Source organism: Aspergillus stella-maris (assembly GCF_047715825.1).
Source record: "Aspergillus stella-maris strain CBS 113639 unplaced genomic scaffold BDV14scaffold_110, whole genome shotgun sequence".
In the NCBI taxonomy this organism is placed as follows: domain Eukaryota; kingdom Fungi; phylum Ascomycota; class Eurotiomycetes; order Eurotiales; family Aspergillaceae; genus Aspergillus; species Aspergillus stella-maris.
In genome coordinates this window covers 1-11,802 of record NW_027396904.1, presented here as the reverse complement: position 1 = coordinate 11,802, position 11,802 = coordinate 1, and the positions used below count along the sequence as shown (strand labels likewise).

At 45.6% G+C, this 11,802-nt stretch overlaps 4 protein-coding genes across 4 annotated transcripts; 1 reads left to right on the top strand and 3 right to left on the bottom strand.

Annotated features, from left to right (window-relative positions):
• Positions 1-165: 165 nt before the first annotated feature.
• BDV14DRAFT_207044 (transcription factor IIF subunit TFG1) lies at positions 166-2,920 on the bottom strand (the record flags this gene model as incomplete). The annotated part of the gene is made up of 4 exons (XM_073775066.1): positions 1,163-2,920; positions 795-1,100; positions 491-731; positions 166-419 (listed from the first exon to the last, which is right to left on the bottom strand). The coding sequence occupies exons 1-4, from the start codon at positions 2,495-2,497 to the stop codon at positions 166-168; spliced, it is 2,136 nt and encodes a 711-aa protein (XP_073622148.1). The 5' UTR covers positions 2,498-2,920.
• BDV14DRAFT_16081 (protein HGH1) lies at positions 2,686-4,734 on the bottom strand. The gene is made up of 5 exons (XM_073766761.1): positions 4,334-4,734; positions 4,225-4,270; positions 4,070-4,173; positions 3,894-4,007; positions 2,686-3,810 (listed from the first exon to the last, which is right to left on the bottom strand). The coding sequence occupies exons 1-5, from the start codon at positions 4,352-4,354 to the stop codon at positions 3,028-3,030; spliced, it is 1,068 nt and encodes a 355-aa protein (XP_073622147.1). The 5' UTR covers positions 4,355-4,734; the 3' UTR covers positions 2,686-3,027.
• On the top strand, positions 4,430-5,877 carry BDV14DRAFT_193962 (uncharacterized protein; the record flags this gene model as incomplete). Its single annotated transcript, XM_073771861.1, has 4 exons — positions 4,430-4,460; positions 4,889-5,065; positions 5,138-5,156; positions 5,214-5,877. The coding sequence occupies 4 exons, from the start codon at positions 4,430-4,432 to the stop codon at positions 5,875-5,877; spliced, it is 891 nt and encodes a 296-aa protein (XP_073622146.1).
• Positions 5,878-6,031: 154 nt separating this feature from the next.
• On the bottom strand, positions 6,032-9,126 carry BDV14DRAFT_193961 (lipase ROG1 family protein; the record flags this gene model as incomplete). Its single annotated transcript, XM_073771860.1, has 3 exons — positions 6,032-7,907; positions 8,089-8,880; positions 8,936-9,126. The coding sequence occupies 3 exons, from the start codon at positions 9,124-9,126 to the stop codon at positions 6,032-6,034; spliced, it is 2,859 nt and encodes a 952-aa protein (XP_073622145.1).
• Between the last annotated feature and the right edge of the window lie 2,676 nt (positions 9,127-11,802).

Genomic DNA, 11,802 nt, shown 5'->3' with positions numbered 1-11,802 from the left:
TGCTCGTACCCCTGCCAGTATTATGAACAATGACGAGGACCTGACACCTGTGACTTATAGCGTCGATTCTTTATGAGCCTTGTCTACCCTATGTCTTCAAGAAAGCTAATGTGTTCGAGTAATTGACGCGCTAACACCGGCGCTAACTTCTGATTCATGGGAGCGCTATGTTTCCTTCCATGGGCCCGGCCTTAAGAGACGGTCTTCCTTTCCGTAAACCCCAACATCTCTCACTATTGCAATGAACTTTCTATGGTTTTCTTTCGAATTTCCAATTCGCGGTCGGAATATCTTGAGCAAATCAGTGCTCAAAATACCACTCGCAGGAATTGCGGCACGAATCTCTGCAGGGCTAGGGAAAGCTTGGGTAGAGGACGCTCCAGGAGTTGAGACACGAGTCTGGCCTTTAAAGGTAGAACCTAAAAATGTTAGCGTATGTTCTTGTGGTGTAATATGCCATTGAGGATAAGAGGGAGCGGCAACCACATGCCTTTCATGGAATCTGGACTACTAGCCCGACTTCCAGAGATGTTTCTGCCAGCCACAGAGGTTGGACTACCAGCTCTTGAACCATGAGGCGTGTCTACCTGTGGTATTATTGAAGGAGGATTCAATTTCAGCTTCTTGGCCTTCCCAGTCTCGCTCATATCACCGCCAGATCCCACAGCACCGTCAATATCACTCGCGGACCCTGCGCCAGAGACGATATTCCGCACTCGTTTCTTGTTTGTCTAAGAATCATCAATAATCAGGTCTGCTTGGGGTTCGAGACGAATGTGGAGAAGATCACGAACCGGGATGGACGATGCTGCAGGCGACATAGGGCGGGATCCTGGTTGGGTTGGATTTTGCGAAGGCGGATGTTTATTCTTGCCCTTCTTGCGAGACGTGTCTGTCCCACTGGCGTCCGACACATTGGGAGACCCGAGACGCTTCCGTGACACACCCACTGCAAGCTTCTTGGTCGGATCCGAGTGTTTCGGACGACCTGATGGAGTAGTGTTCCCTTTCGAAGAGGTCGCGGAGTCCTTCTTATTCTTTTCTTCCTCTGTCTTTCGCTCCTCATCTTTGGTGTTCTCGTCGTCCGTCTCGTCAGAACTCTGCAAGATCATCGTTAGACATCTTCACACAGGTTCAAACCACAAGCTTGGTTTGAACATACCTCCTCGTCCGTATATGGGTTGACATCGGAGCCGCTGCTGTAGTCGTAATTCTTCTCCCTCTTTTGAAGAGCTTTTCGCACTTTCTTTCCCAGTACCCGCTGAGCCTCTCTTTCCCTCTTCTCTCTTAACTCTTCTTCTTCGTATTCCTTTTCATCTTTCAAGTCAAAAACATTCGCCTTGAGCTGATCTTGTTTTATTCGCTTCTCTGCCGCCTTCGCGTCCTCATCCTCGTTAAATAAATCGTCGTGCTCTTCATCATCAGCGAATCGGTCTTCTTCGAAATCCATATCGTCTGCTTCTAGGCCCTCAACGGCCGGTGTACCTTGTTTCCCAGCGTAGACTTTCCGTTGCTTCGCATAACTCGCCAGCTTCTTTCGCTGGTCATCATCTTGCTGCTTTTCCATAAACCACCTGGGGTCTTTGGTTTTCCGAGACAGAAACTTCTCCACCTCTTCAATTGTTAATGTTTTGAAAGGATTCTTGGCATTGAATTTGTACCACTTCTCCACAGGAACCATTGTCATCTTTCCCGTATTCTCGAGGATGAAAACAGCGTGTGTTTCTGACAGAGCCGCTTCATAATTACCGACCCAGATGTTTTTGCTGTCAAAATCCTCAAGGTGCCACGGCAGCGCCTCCTCGTATTTGATACGTGTTCTGGCGATCTCTTCCGGGGTCATATCTGCTCTTGACACCTGTTGAGTTTTCTGTTTGGGCACGTTGGTTCGCTTTGGGGCAGATCCAAGAGAGGGGGCTATCTGCGCGAGATTATCCGCACGCTCCCTTTCGCGTGCAACTTTCCTAGCCTCCATTTCTTCTTGCTCAATATCATCAACCTGATTGCTTGCTTCGGAGGATAGCCTCTGTCCAGGTAACCCTTTGTCCGCGTTCATCTCATGTAGACGCGTTCGTGGATCTCGACGCTGAAGTCTAATGGGCCTAGTGAACTGATTTTCATCACGGGGATCTATTGCTTTCTTCGAGGCAAATCTTGCGATGTGATGTTTTATTCCCTCCCGGATCGCTCGCTTTGTGGTCACAAGAGGATAGTCCGTATATGTCTCTGAAATAAGAGGGCCGCTGAATCCGTTAACGGCATATTGACTTGACGTTGAAGATGCTTTTGATTTCTCGGGTAGTGTTGCAGACGACGCAGGGCGAGTAGGAGCAGATCTTAAAGCTTGCGCATTCCCAGAGGGCGCTTTCGCCACAGTTCTCCGTTTTGGGCGTACAAGCGGATCAGCCGCCTTTGGTCTGCGAATACGTATAGGCGGAGCTCCAGTCGATCCCATCGGCGTTTGAGGGGTTGGATTAGTCGTGGGGGTACTCGTCATGATGGCTGCGCGGCATATGGTGCCAGAACAGCAATGTAAGCGGCGGACTCAAGCAAACTTCAGAGTCTTAACCTGTTCAAGCACTTATAAAAGATCTTGTAAGAGAGTGTTATGTGAGAACTGAGTAGTCACGAAAAGAAACTCATCCAGATGTGAATGATGAATGAACAAGGTACAATGAGCCACAGCTACCTAGAATACCTAATGTAGTTTGGTCGAGTAGCGCCATGCTTATGTAAGCAGGATATTTGGAACAAGTCAACTTGATTTCGAGGCAACCCAAATCGCGAAGAGTTCTTTGTCCAGTGCATGACATAACATCCCTCCTGGTTGGGTCAGCCTACATCTGCTGTTTCGTAATGCTCGACCTTCTTCGTGCATACTATTTAGCCACCGGGGAACAAGTTACAATTCTCATCCTTGAATGACAAATATATACAATTATTCTCTCGAATGGAGTGGGAATTTAAGACTTCAAGTTTGAATTCGTGAGGTGGTCTCAACATGAAAGGTTATATGCAATAGAAGGTTCAGAATAGCTCCACAACCTTCTGCTCTTCGTCCAAGCCTTGGGGCGCGAGAGTCTTTGCTTCGTCTTCCTCGTCGCGCATAATCACCTGGACTAACCTATCACAGGCCTCACGAACGTCATCGTCATTGACATGGATGTGGACCTCTCTGATTACCGGATAAACACTGACTGCCCGTAACTTGTCGCGCCCTTCGCGAGTTGTCGTAAGTAAAAGGAGTGTTTCAAGATGGGTGACAATAATACTGGCGTCACTCTCTCTTTGCTTGTCAGGAGGCAGCAGCTGAAGGTCCGGCAGCATGTCTGCAGTATCCTCTTCACTGTACTCTTCCGGTCCCATGATTGGCAAAAGTATGTAAGGGAGGATGTTTGCCTCGTCTTCGGAAAAAAGCGTTGAGTGAAAAGGTATGTCGAAGGCAACATTCTTTAGAGTTGATGCGACGCCCCTTCTTCGAATAGTACTCGTATGCTCCGTGAAGACTGTAAGCTTTGTTACAGGCACGACTCCGTCATAATCCTGTCTCGTGGTGAAATAAGCACGCCCTTCCTCTAATTTTGATAGGTCTGCAAAAAGGTAGGAGAGATAGTCGTAATTAGAGTACCGGTTGAGTGTCCCATCAGCACCTTTCACAAAGCAGTCCATCAGTTGGTCGATGGCATATAACGAGTTGGAAACAGGCTCGGCTGATCGACGTTTGAGTGTGAGGAGTTTTTTGAGCTTTTCAGACTTGCCAAAGTTGGCCAACAGCATTGAGATGCCATCTGCGTTTCGCTCTTTGTTGCCCTGGTGTATGATAAGCAAGTATTGCAACAACCGGCGAGAGGTTGATGGGGGTGCAAAAGCTGCACAGAGATTTGCAAACATACAGTCACTTTTAAGAGGAGCGTTTCCAGGAAAGCATCATCACCGGCAAGTTTATCCAGAACTTCCTGGTCTCCAGAAAGATTGACCAGTATTGTTAAAGCATTAGTTGCAATCGGCTATTGAGGTGTTAGTCACTAGCCGCTCGTGGATTCTCAATAATCGAGGCGTGCTCACTGACTGTGTAATCACGAACGAGGAGCTTCAAGTCTTGGATAGGCAGAAGTTGATGACGTTTGAAAATCTCGGGCTTCGATGACGAGTATCCTACTAGGTTCTCGCAGGCTGTGATAATATCAATGGCAGTTCCATTGAATAGCAAAACTCATTACCTACCAATCTGTCTAATCTGGGTGTTCCCATGATGAAGAAATTCAACCAGCTAGATATGCGGAATAAAATGAGAGACTGCGCACAGAATGTTGGGTATCGGGTGTTTACATACCTCGTCTAATTCGGTTCTCATGATGTAATTCTCTGGACAAGCCCGGTGTCCTAATGAAGTGTTATACGAGTTGCGAAAAAAAAATATCTGCGAAAGATGGGAAGACGGAGTGGGCTGGTCTGGTGGGGTGTGTCTTATCGATAAGGATACGCACCAGACGCCGACAGTGTCACTCTACGTACTGGGACACTCTGTACTGTGAACCTAGGTACAGCCAGTCAAGCCACTGCCAGAGTATATGGATCTGTAAGGTTCCACCACGTACGTGCGGGGTCTAGAACGGGGTAACTTGCAGAAGAGGTATTACCCACGATAGGCGCATAACTCTGCTCGACACTTATCTAAATCCCTTTTCGACGCTTTAAATTTATTGTCTCTTGTCTATATTCTTAGGTAAGAAGCGCCTCTAATGCGATGCACAATAGCGTTAATGTGACGCGGAGTGCTGTGAAGCAGCATCATCCCCATGAGCTATATAGTTGGGGCCTGTGGCGCATACTGCAGTGATTTCGGAATACTTATATGCTAGGGCCCAGGATGGATAGGAAAGAGTAGACGAGCGGCGACGTGACCATCCCGATCTTGACGAGATTTGTGATACTTTGATCGTGCTGGCAATCAAAACTGGGGATGTTATCACCAGAGCTTTGGCACATACAGACAGTGCCAGTTCGAAGAAGAACAGTATGCCCTGTGTTCTTGAGACTAGGTACTCTAAGCTGATCAAAGGACGTAGGCTCGGATCCTGTGATTGAATATGACCGTGCCGTGCCGTCAAGGACATGATCTTTCAAACTTTGAAAGAAAGGTATCCGGATTTCTTGTATGCACCCAAGGCATGCCTCCAAGGGAATGCGAATTATGCTTATATCTGGCATAGACTCCATGAAGAAGAGACATATCGCCCTGTCCGCCCACTGACAGATGCATCAACATTCATTTTTAACCCTATTGACGGCACAGTTAATTTTGTCCATGGGTTTCCTCATGCCGGTGTCTCACTCGGGCTCGCAATCAATCGTGTGCCCTGTATCGGTATTGTGTTCAACCCTTTTTCCCATACTCTGCATTTGGCCATTCGCGGTAGAGGGGCTCTTCTAGGTCGCAAGACTCCACTTCCGCTCAAGCTGGAGCTGTCAAGCCTCTCTACGGATCAAAATTCACTCATCGGAGTCGAATGGGGCTCGGAGAGAACAGGGAATAATTGGGAAACTAAGATACGGACATTTGAGAAGCTGGGTTGGGATAAGGAGAACGGTGGTGCCATGTTTCGTTCTATGCGTAGCATAGGGTCTGCGGCACTGAATTTGTGTGCTGTCGCTGCTGGAACATCTGATTTGTATTTGGAAGGAGGTTGCTGGGCTTGGGATGTCTGCGCAGGGTGGGTCATCCTCGAGGAGGCTGGTGGTATCATCGTTGGCGGGAACCCAGGGGAGTGGGAGGCCGTTATTGATGGGAGGAAATATCTCGCCATCGGGCAGCAAGTCCGGCAAGCCAGGAGAACCTCGTCGAGGAATTCTTGGATGTCATTCAGAGTCGCCTAGAATTTTAGAAATTCATAGTGATGCAATTCTGACACCACCCGCGTCTGGTGCGCGTATATATGAACCCATCCCCGGATATAATGCAGATTGTCATCTTCATCAAAATCCTGAAAGTTGTTAAGCAAAATGTTACCCTAGCTCTAGACCAGCGCGTTCATGCAGCACTTGGACTTGACAGAATGTGGGCAAGTTGAGTGTGCCCATCGCAGCCATGCTCTTCTGCCACCGCCGGATGAGGGACGCTTTGTGAGCTGTCTTCGTAAGCGTCCTGCGGATTGCGCGAGGCGCCCAGTCCAAAGTGGGTATCGACAAGATGCCGTATGACCGGCCAGCCATAAGCGTTTGCGAACATACGCCGAACAATTATATTATTGTGTGCGTCTGGTTCTAGGCGGACTAGTACCTTGCGCCACGAGATTCCTCTATGATAAGCCCGTGCAATCTTCTCCTCGACTTTGAGCCCGGCTTCACCACCAAATTCCGCGGAAAAGGCTTCATTTTCTGATGTGGTACCATCCTGCGAAGGTTTCAGCCTCGAGCTCTGCAGCTTGAGTTTGGCAGGAGGTATGTCCCCGGGGTGGTAAATGCGGTCATGAAGGATGGTTTGTGGCCTTCTTGATGGGTCGACGATGTAGTCGATAGTGGGCAGTGGTGGCATCAAGATATCACCAGCTGATTCGAACACCGTCGTTCTCGGAGGCGCGTTGAATCCGTGAAAAGTTTGGTCATGAAAAGGACCATCGTGCTGAATTAGGTCCGTAACACCCGCCGCAGCAATCGTCTGGCTACGTTTTAGTATCTTCGCTTGTTTCTTCCCAGACTCACTCGACTTGAACATTGAGAGCAAGCCACTCAAAGGGCTGGACAGCGATTGCGGGGATGGTTCATTCAGCTCGATAGCCAGGACAGCACCATCGGCCTGATCATATACTTTTCCCCGAGACGCAGATTCCCCTGCTGGAGAATCAGGATTCACAGGAGGGGTCGGAAAAGACTCGACAGCAGCCGCATCTCCGGATCTCTTGGCGACGAGTGTGTCCTCTGAAGTCCCCGGGTTGCTTTTGGGCGTTTCTGTTACATTAGCTAAGTTGCTGACGTCGCGAGCGGACCCCGGAAGCTTCGAGTTTGCCCCGGTTAACTCAGCCCAGCCCCATTCAGCCATGGTGCCAACAATCCCATTTTCTCTCCTGGCTTTTTCAACCCGTTGTAGACCTTTCCAGTCAAGAAAAAGCAGGCATGAAGTTCGCAAGGGGACAATGCCATCATTGACTAAATTAGAGTATATCGTGCGACGCTCGAACCTCGCAAGCACTTCATGCGCAGGGCCAGAAGGGAGTATCCTCAAAAGAGGTTTCGCCCGTGCATCTGCATCTCCTCCAGCCCTGGAAGAATCCCCCTTTCCACCGAGTAACACCTCCCATCCCCTTCTGGCACTCGGTGCGGTCCAGCTAAGCCCTAGATCCTGGCCGGTGCGCCCGACGAGGCCAAAATCTAAGGCAAACCGAACATAAAGGGGATTTTCGTTGCTCAGCCCTAAAAATGGTGTTGCAAGCGCAACGAAGTTGACTGGTCTTATCTTGTCAAAGAATTCCGGTGAATGTTTTTGAATATATGCGATAGCATACGTCTGCACAAGACCTCCCAGTGAGTGTCCAATAAAACTAATACGTGCTATTGTGTACGGAAGGTTCTCGTTGATGTCTCGGCCCGATTGGTCTCCATTTAGTTGAGAGGACTCGATCTCGGGGTTATGAAGGTCCGCTGATTCCCGAGGGGTGCCAAAGTTGAAGTAGTTTTTTCTTTTCGACTTTCGGTTGGGTAAATGAGGCTGGTCCGGGTAGGTCATCAAAAGAACGTATTTGGCAAGGCGTTTACCTAGATACTGGATCCCACGTTCGGTGCGAGCGGCGTTACCTGGGAAGCCCCGTACAATCACTTGTTCATCATCATCATCATCATCATCTTCTTCTTCTTCTTCTTCTTCTTCCTCTTGTTGTTGTTGCTGTTGCGCTTGCTGTTGACCATCGTGACTGTGAGGTGTCAGTGAACGACATCAGCAGAGCAGTTCACGGGGATGTGATGGAGATGATATCAGATGAAGTACAAGTGCAGAGCTCAATATGCATAGGTGCTTACCTTGACGCCCGAGATTGTCGATCCGTTTCAGGCGAGCAAGTCCGCCTTCGCTGGTGATCCCTGTCCTTCCGGCACGCAGCATCGATGCTCTCTTTCAGATAGAGCATATCCGCGCCAAGGTTGCTATGCAAACCATGGGTAAGAACAACAAGGTGGACTTTCTTTCGGCGACCCTCCCGTGGTTTGCCGATTTCTGGCTCTGGAAGCCGCGAGGCAAGACCAGCAACCTTTGCAGGTGATTCAGGTGCCAACGAGCCCACGCCGCCTGGCTCATTATCATGCGGCGACGTGGGTAGGCGTGGGGTGTTCCACAGGCTAGCAGTATCATCTAGCAATAAAGTTATCGAGTTGGAGTATACCCCTTTGGTGGCGAGCAACTGGGTACCATTCGAGCCAGAGGGCCAGTGATCCCGGAAGTTGGCAGCGTTAGAAGTAAGGTTCTGCGTGCTGCTGGGCTGCTCCAATGACAATTCATCTCGGCTAACCGAAACTTCAAAATTGACCGACGCGGTGCTTGAAAAGATGACTTGGGATATAATCTCTATGATCCAAGTGGGATTTTGTCGAACTGGTGTTTCGGAATGTCTTGTGTTCCTCTGTTGATTGGGTCTAACGACGGGTATCCTCGCATACCAAACACCGCCAGCCTTAAGATACGGTTCGAATTGCGGAGCATTTCTTGGGTCAGCATATTCTGTCGCGCCTGTGGTGTCAAATGATTTTGGGTAGCATGAGGCGTATAGTGTGTATGGGCCGTGCAGATATGCCGCTCGTAGAGGTATTGCCGACGTATTTTTAATTTTGACATGCAGTGCAGCTGGCGGAGGTTGAAATTCATCAAGAGACGGATCGTAAGTCAGCGTGTATCTATCAGGAACTATCAACAAGCAGATCGAGAGGGCCTCGAGAAGTGGAGGCAAACCTGATAATTTCACCGACGCGCACGCTGCCAGCTTGGCGCACCAAAAGCATGTCAGGCTTGCGGTCAGCATTTGTTGACTCTGGTTGCCAGCTTGCAAGTGAGAAGAATCGCGGGCGATACCAAGTCTCAAAAGGCGCAGAACCTCGGGCCAGGGTTTGTGAGGCAGAGTACGTCCGTGGTGTTAGAAGCATTGATTCCGGTCCCGGATTTCTTGTTAACACAACAGCTTTTTAGCAGGGACGATGCAAAAGTGCTGATTTCCCAAAAGTGTCTACAGGGTAAGTGCTGGTTAAGATAAGGGGCAGGCTGTGTATCTGTTCGGGGTGCAACCCATTTCCGAAATGCAAAAGACATTGCAGGTGATTGAGGCAGCCAGCCTTATACCCTGTAGTAGTAGGCGGAGGGAGATTAGACTACACCCAGCATGTTACAGGATCACCTATATACATGTTGAACGGGTGGGGCCCTGTAAGGGGTGCAATTTTTAGACTATTGGCTTCTTGTGGGAAATGGGAAGGAGTCTGGTATTCGGTTGCACCTCGGAGCTAGGCTTAACGTATTTCACGGGTAGTCCGACCGACCTGTATTGCATACTAAACATGACTTTTTGACCTTCTATATCTCAACAAAAAATGCTTGGTAAGCTATTATATTAAGTACACCTCCAAAATAGGCTTTTAAAAGCCTAATAAACCTGTTTTTAGAGGGCCCTCTAGTCTCTATTAAGCTGAGATATAAAAATACCAAGAATACACCTGTATTTTCGGTTACTGGGGGTTCTAGACATAATTAACGTAATCCACGGCCGAGCGGCCACTACGACCGAGCGGCCACTTTTCTCTAGGCCAGCTATTTCTTTGCAGTTTTTTAGCCACTAATACACATGATTCTAAATAAATAAATTATTATCTTAAAGCTACTTATTAGGGCAACCTCTAATAATATGACCTATAGTCCTGCAGCCACTGCAGCGTGGTGGAGCGCGCTAAGAAGGCACATATACCTGCTCCTAAGCCTGCCCTTTAACTTGTATATCCAGCTGTTAAACCTGATCTAGACCCTCTTGTATAGTTAAAAGGGTAGTAGTACCTAAAGTGGCACGTCTCCTTGCCTATTTCTTTACTTTCCACTTATTTTCTGCCTGTAAGACCTTAATTTCTTGTTAAAGAAGAAGGTTTGTCTTTATAGCCATCTGCGCGCACTTTTTAAGATGTTAAATATAAGATACTAGACTGCTAGAAAGGTTCCTTTTTTAGACACTTCTTTGTATACTATAGATCTTGTAGTCAAGTTAATAATAGTTTTATAGTATTTAAAAAGCTAATAATATTAAACCTTTAATAAGAAGTAGTGGTGTTGGCATACAAAGCTGGAAAGTAATTTTTTTAAGAACCTAGTCTTAATTAAGTGGTTTAAGACCAGCTCCTGCAAAGCCACTATAAATATTACTTGTAGTAAAGACTTGTGCCCGTGCTGCAGGATATAGGTATAGGAAATCCTATTTATTAATATGGTTATTTCCAGCTACTATTAAGCCTTTAACTAACTTTCTATATAAATATTTAAGTGGTCCAAAAATACTAATATTAAGAGGCTAAAGAAGGTAAGATATATAGAAAGGCATATAAAGGCAGATAATTACATTTTCCTTGCAAAAAGTATTAAAACCTGTAGTTTAATAGCTAGAATGGCCATTAAAAATAAGCAACCACTTAGCACTAGTTATAGAATACTAAAACCATGGTTTAAACATCTCTTTTAGCCATTAAAGGCCTAGTTTATCTATTGTCCAACTATTCTTGCTTGTTAAAAGGATCTAGTTCTTAAAAAGCCCTAGTTCTTGGTACCAGGTAGCTTGATGTTCTTTGGCCTTTAAAATAACCACTAGTAGTATTAAAATCTTTTTAGAGCTTACACATTTAATAATTGTAACCCATTCCTGGTTGCCCTGGATAACTATGTCAGATAAGGTCAGGGTCGTCCTGCTAAGCGTTGAATCGGACCTTAGGTATTCTAATATCAAGAGAGAGAAGAGCAAAGTAGAAGATGTAATAGTAACTTGGTTTATACTGGCAATCTAACTATGTTACTATAAACTAAAGATAAGGCATAAGAGGCAGAATATAAATATAGGTAGGTAGTAAGTGTCCTTTTATACCCTGCTTAAATATTTTATCCTTAAATAAAATATCTCTCCTATTATACCTATAAGCCATATTATTAGTATCCCTTAATTATCTTGTTAGTATTTTAAGATACTACATATTTAATCCCTTAATATAACTATAACCCTATTCTGGCCTAGTATTATATCCTATAATATAATATTAAATAATCTTGGTCCTATTAAATATTATATACTAGTAGTGGCTTTAGTTAATTAATTAGCTATAAGGTCATGCTTTTTAATAATCCCCCTTTTTTAAGGCTTTATTTTAAAGTCTTTAATAAGTAGTGCTTCCTTCTAGCTTGCTTAAGGTCTATCTCCTTTTTTCCTTTTTCTTTACCCTTGCTAACAGCCTATTATATTATCCAGGTTAAATATTAAGAAGAATAGCCTTGCCTATTAAATCTATAAGAAGGGCTTTAAAATAGTTTTCTCCTATATTTAATATAATTATTTAGGTAAAAAATATTATAAGTTTAAAAACTTGTCTTATTATAATAAATATATATTAAAGAGAATCTTATAATATATTAAATTTAAGCCTTTATTTTTAAATAGTAAATAGTATTGCCTTATTAATACTTAGTGGTAAATTTATAATAATAAAAATTAAGTAAATAAAAAGCTTTAAATATTATTAGGTTAAATAAGCTATTTTTATTATTAAAAAAAACTTTTTTATAACTATATAAATAAATTT

Coding starts and splice junctions, on each gene's coding strand:
- BDV14DRAFT_16081 (XM_073766761.1), bottom strand. CDS start 4,354: ATGAGAACCGAATTAGACGAG. Junction 4,174..4,224: donor CACCCAGATTAGACAGATTG/GTAGGTAATGAG, acceptor ATATTATCACAG/CCTGCGAGAACCTAGTAGGA. Junction 4,008..4,069: donor TCCTCGTTCGTGATTACACA/GTCAGTGAGCAC, acceptor ACACCTCAATAG/CCGATTGCAACTAATGCTTT.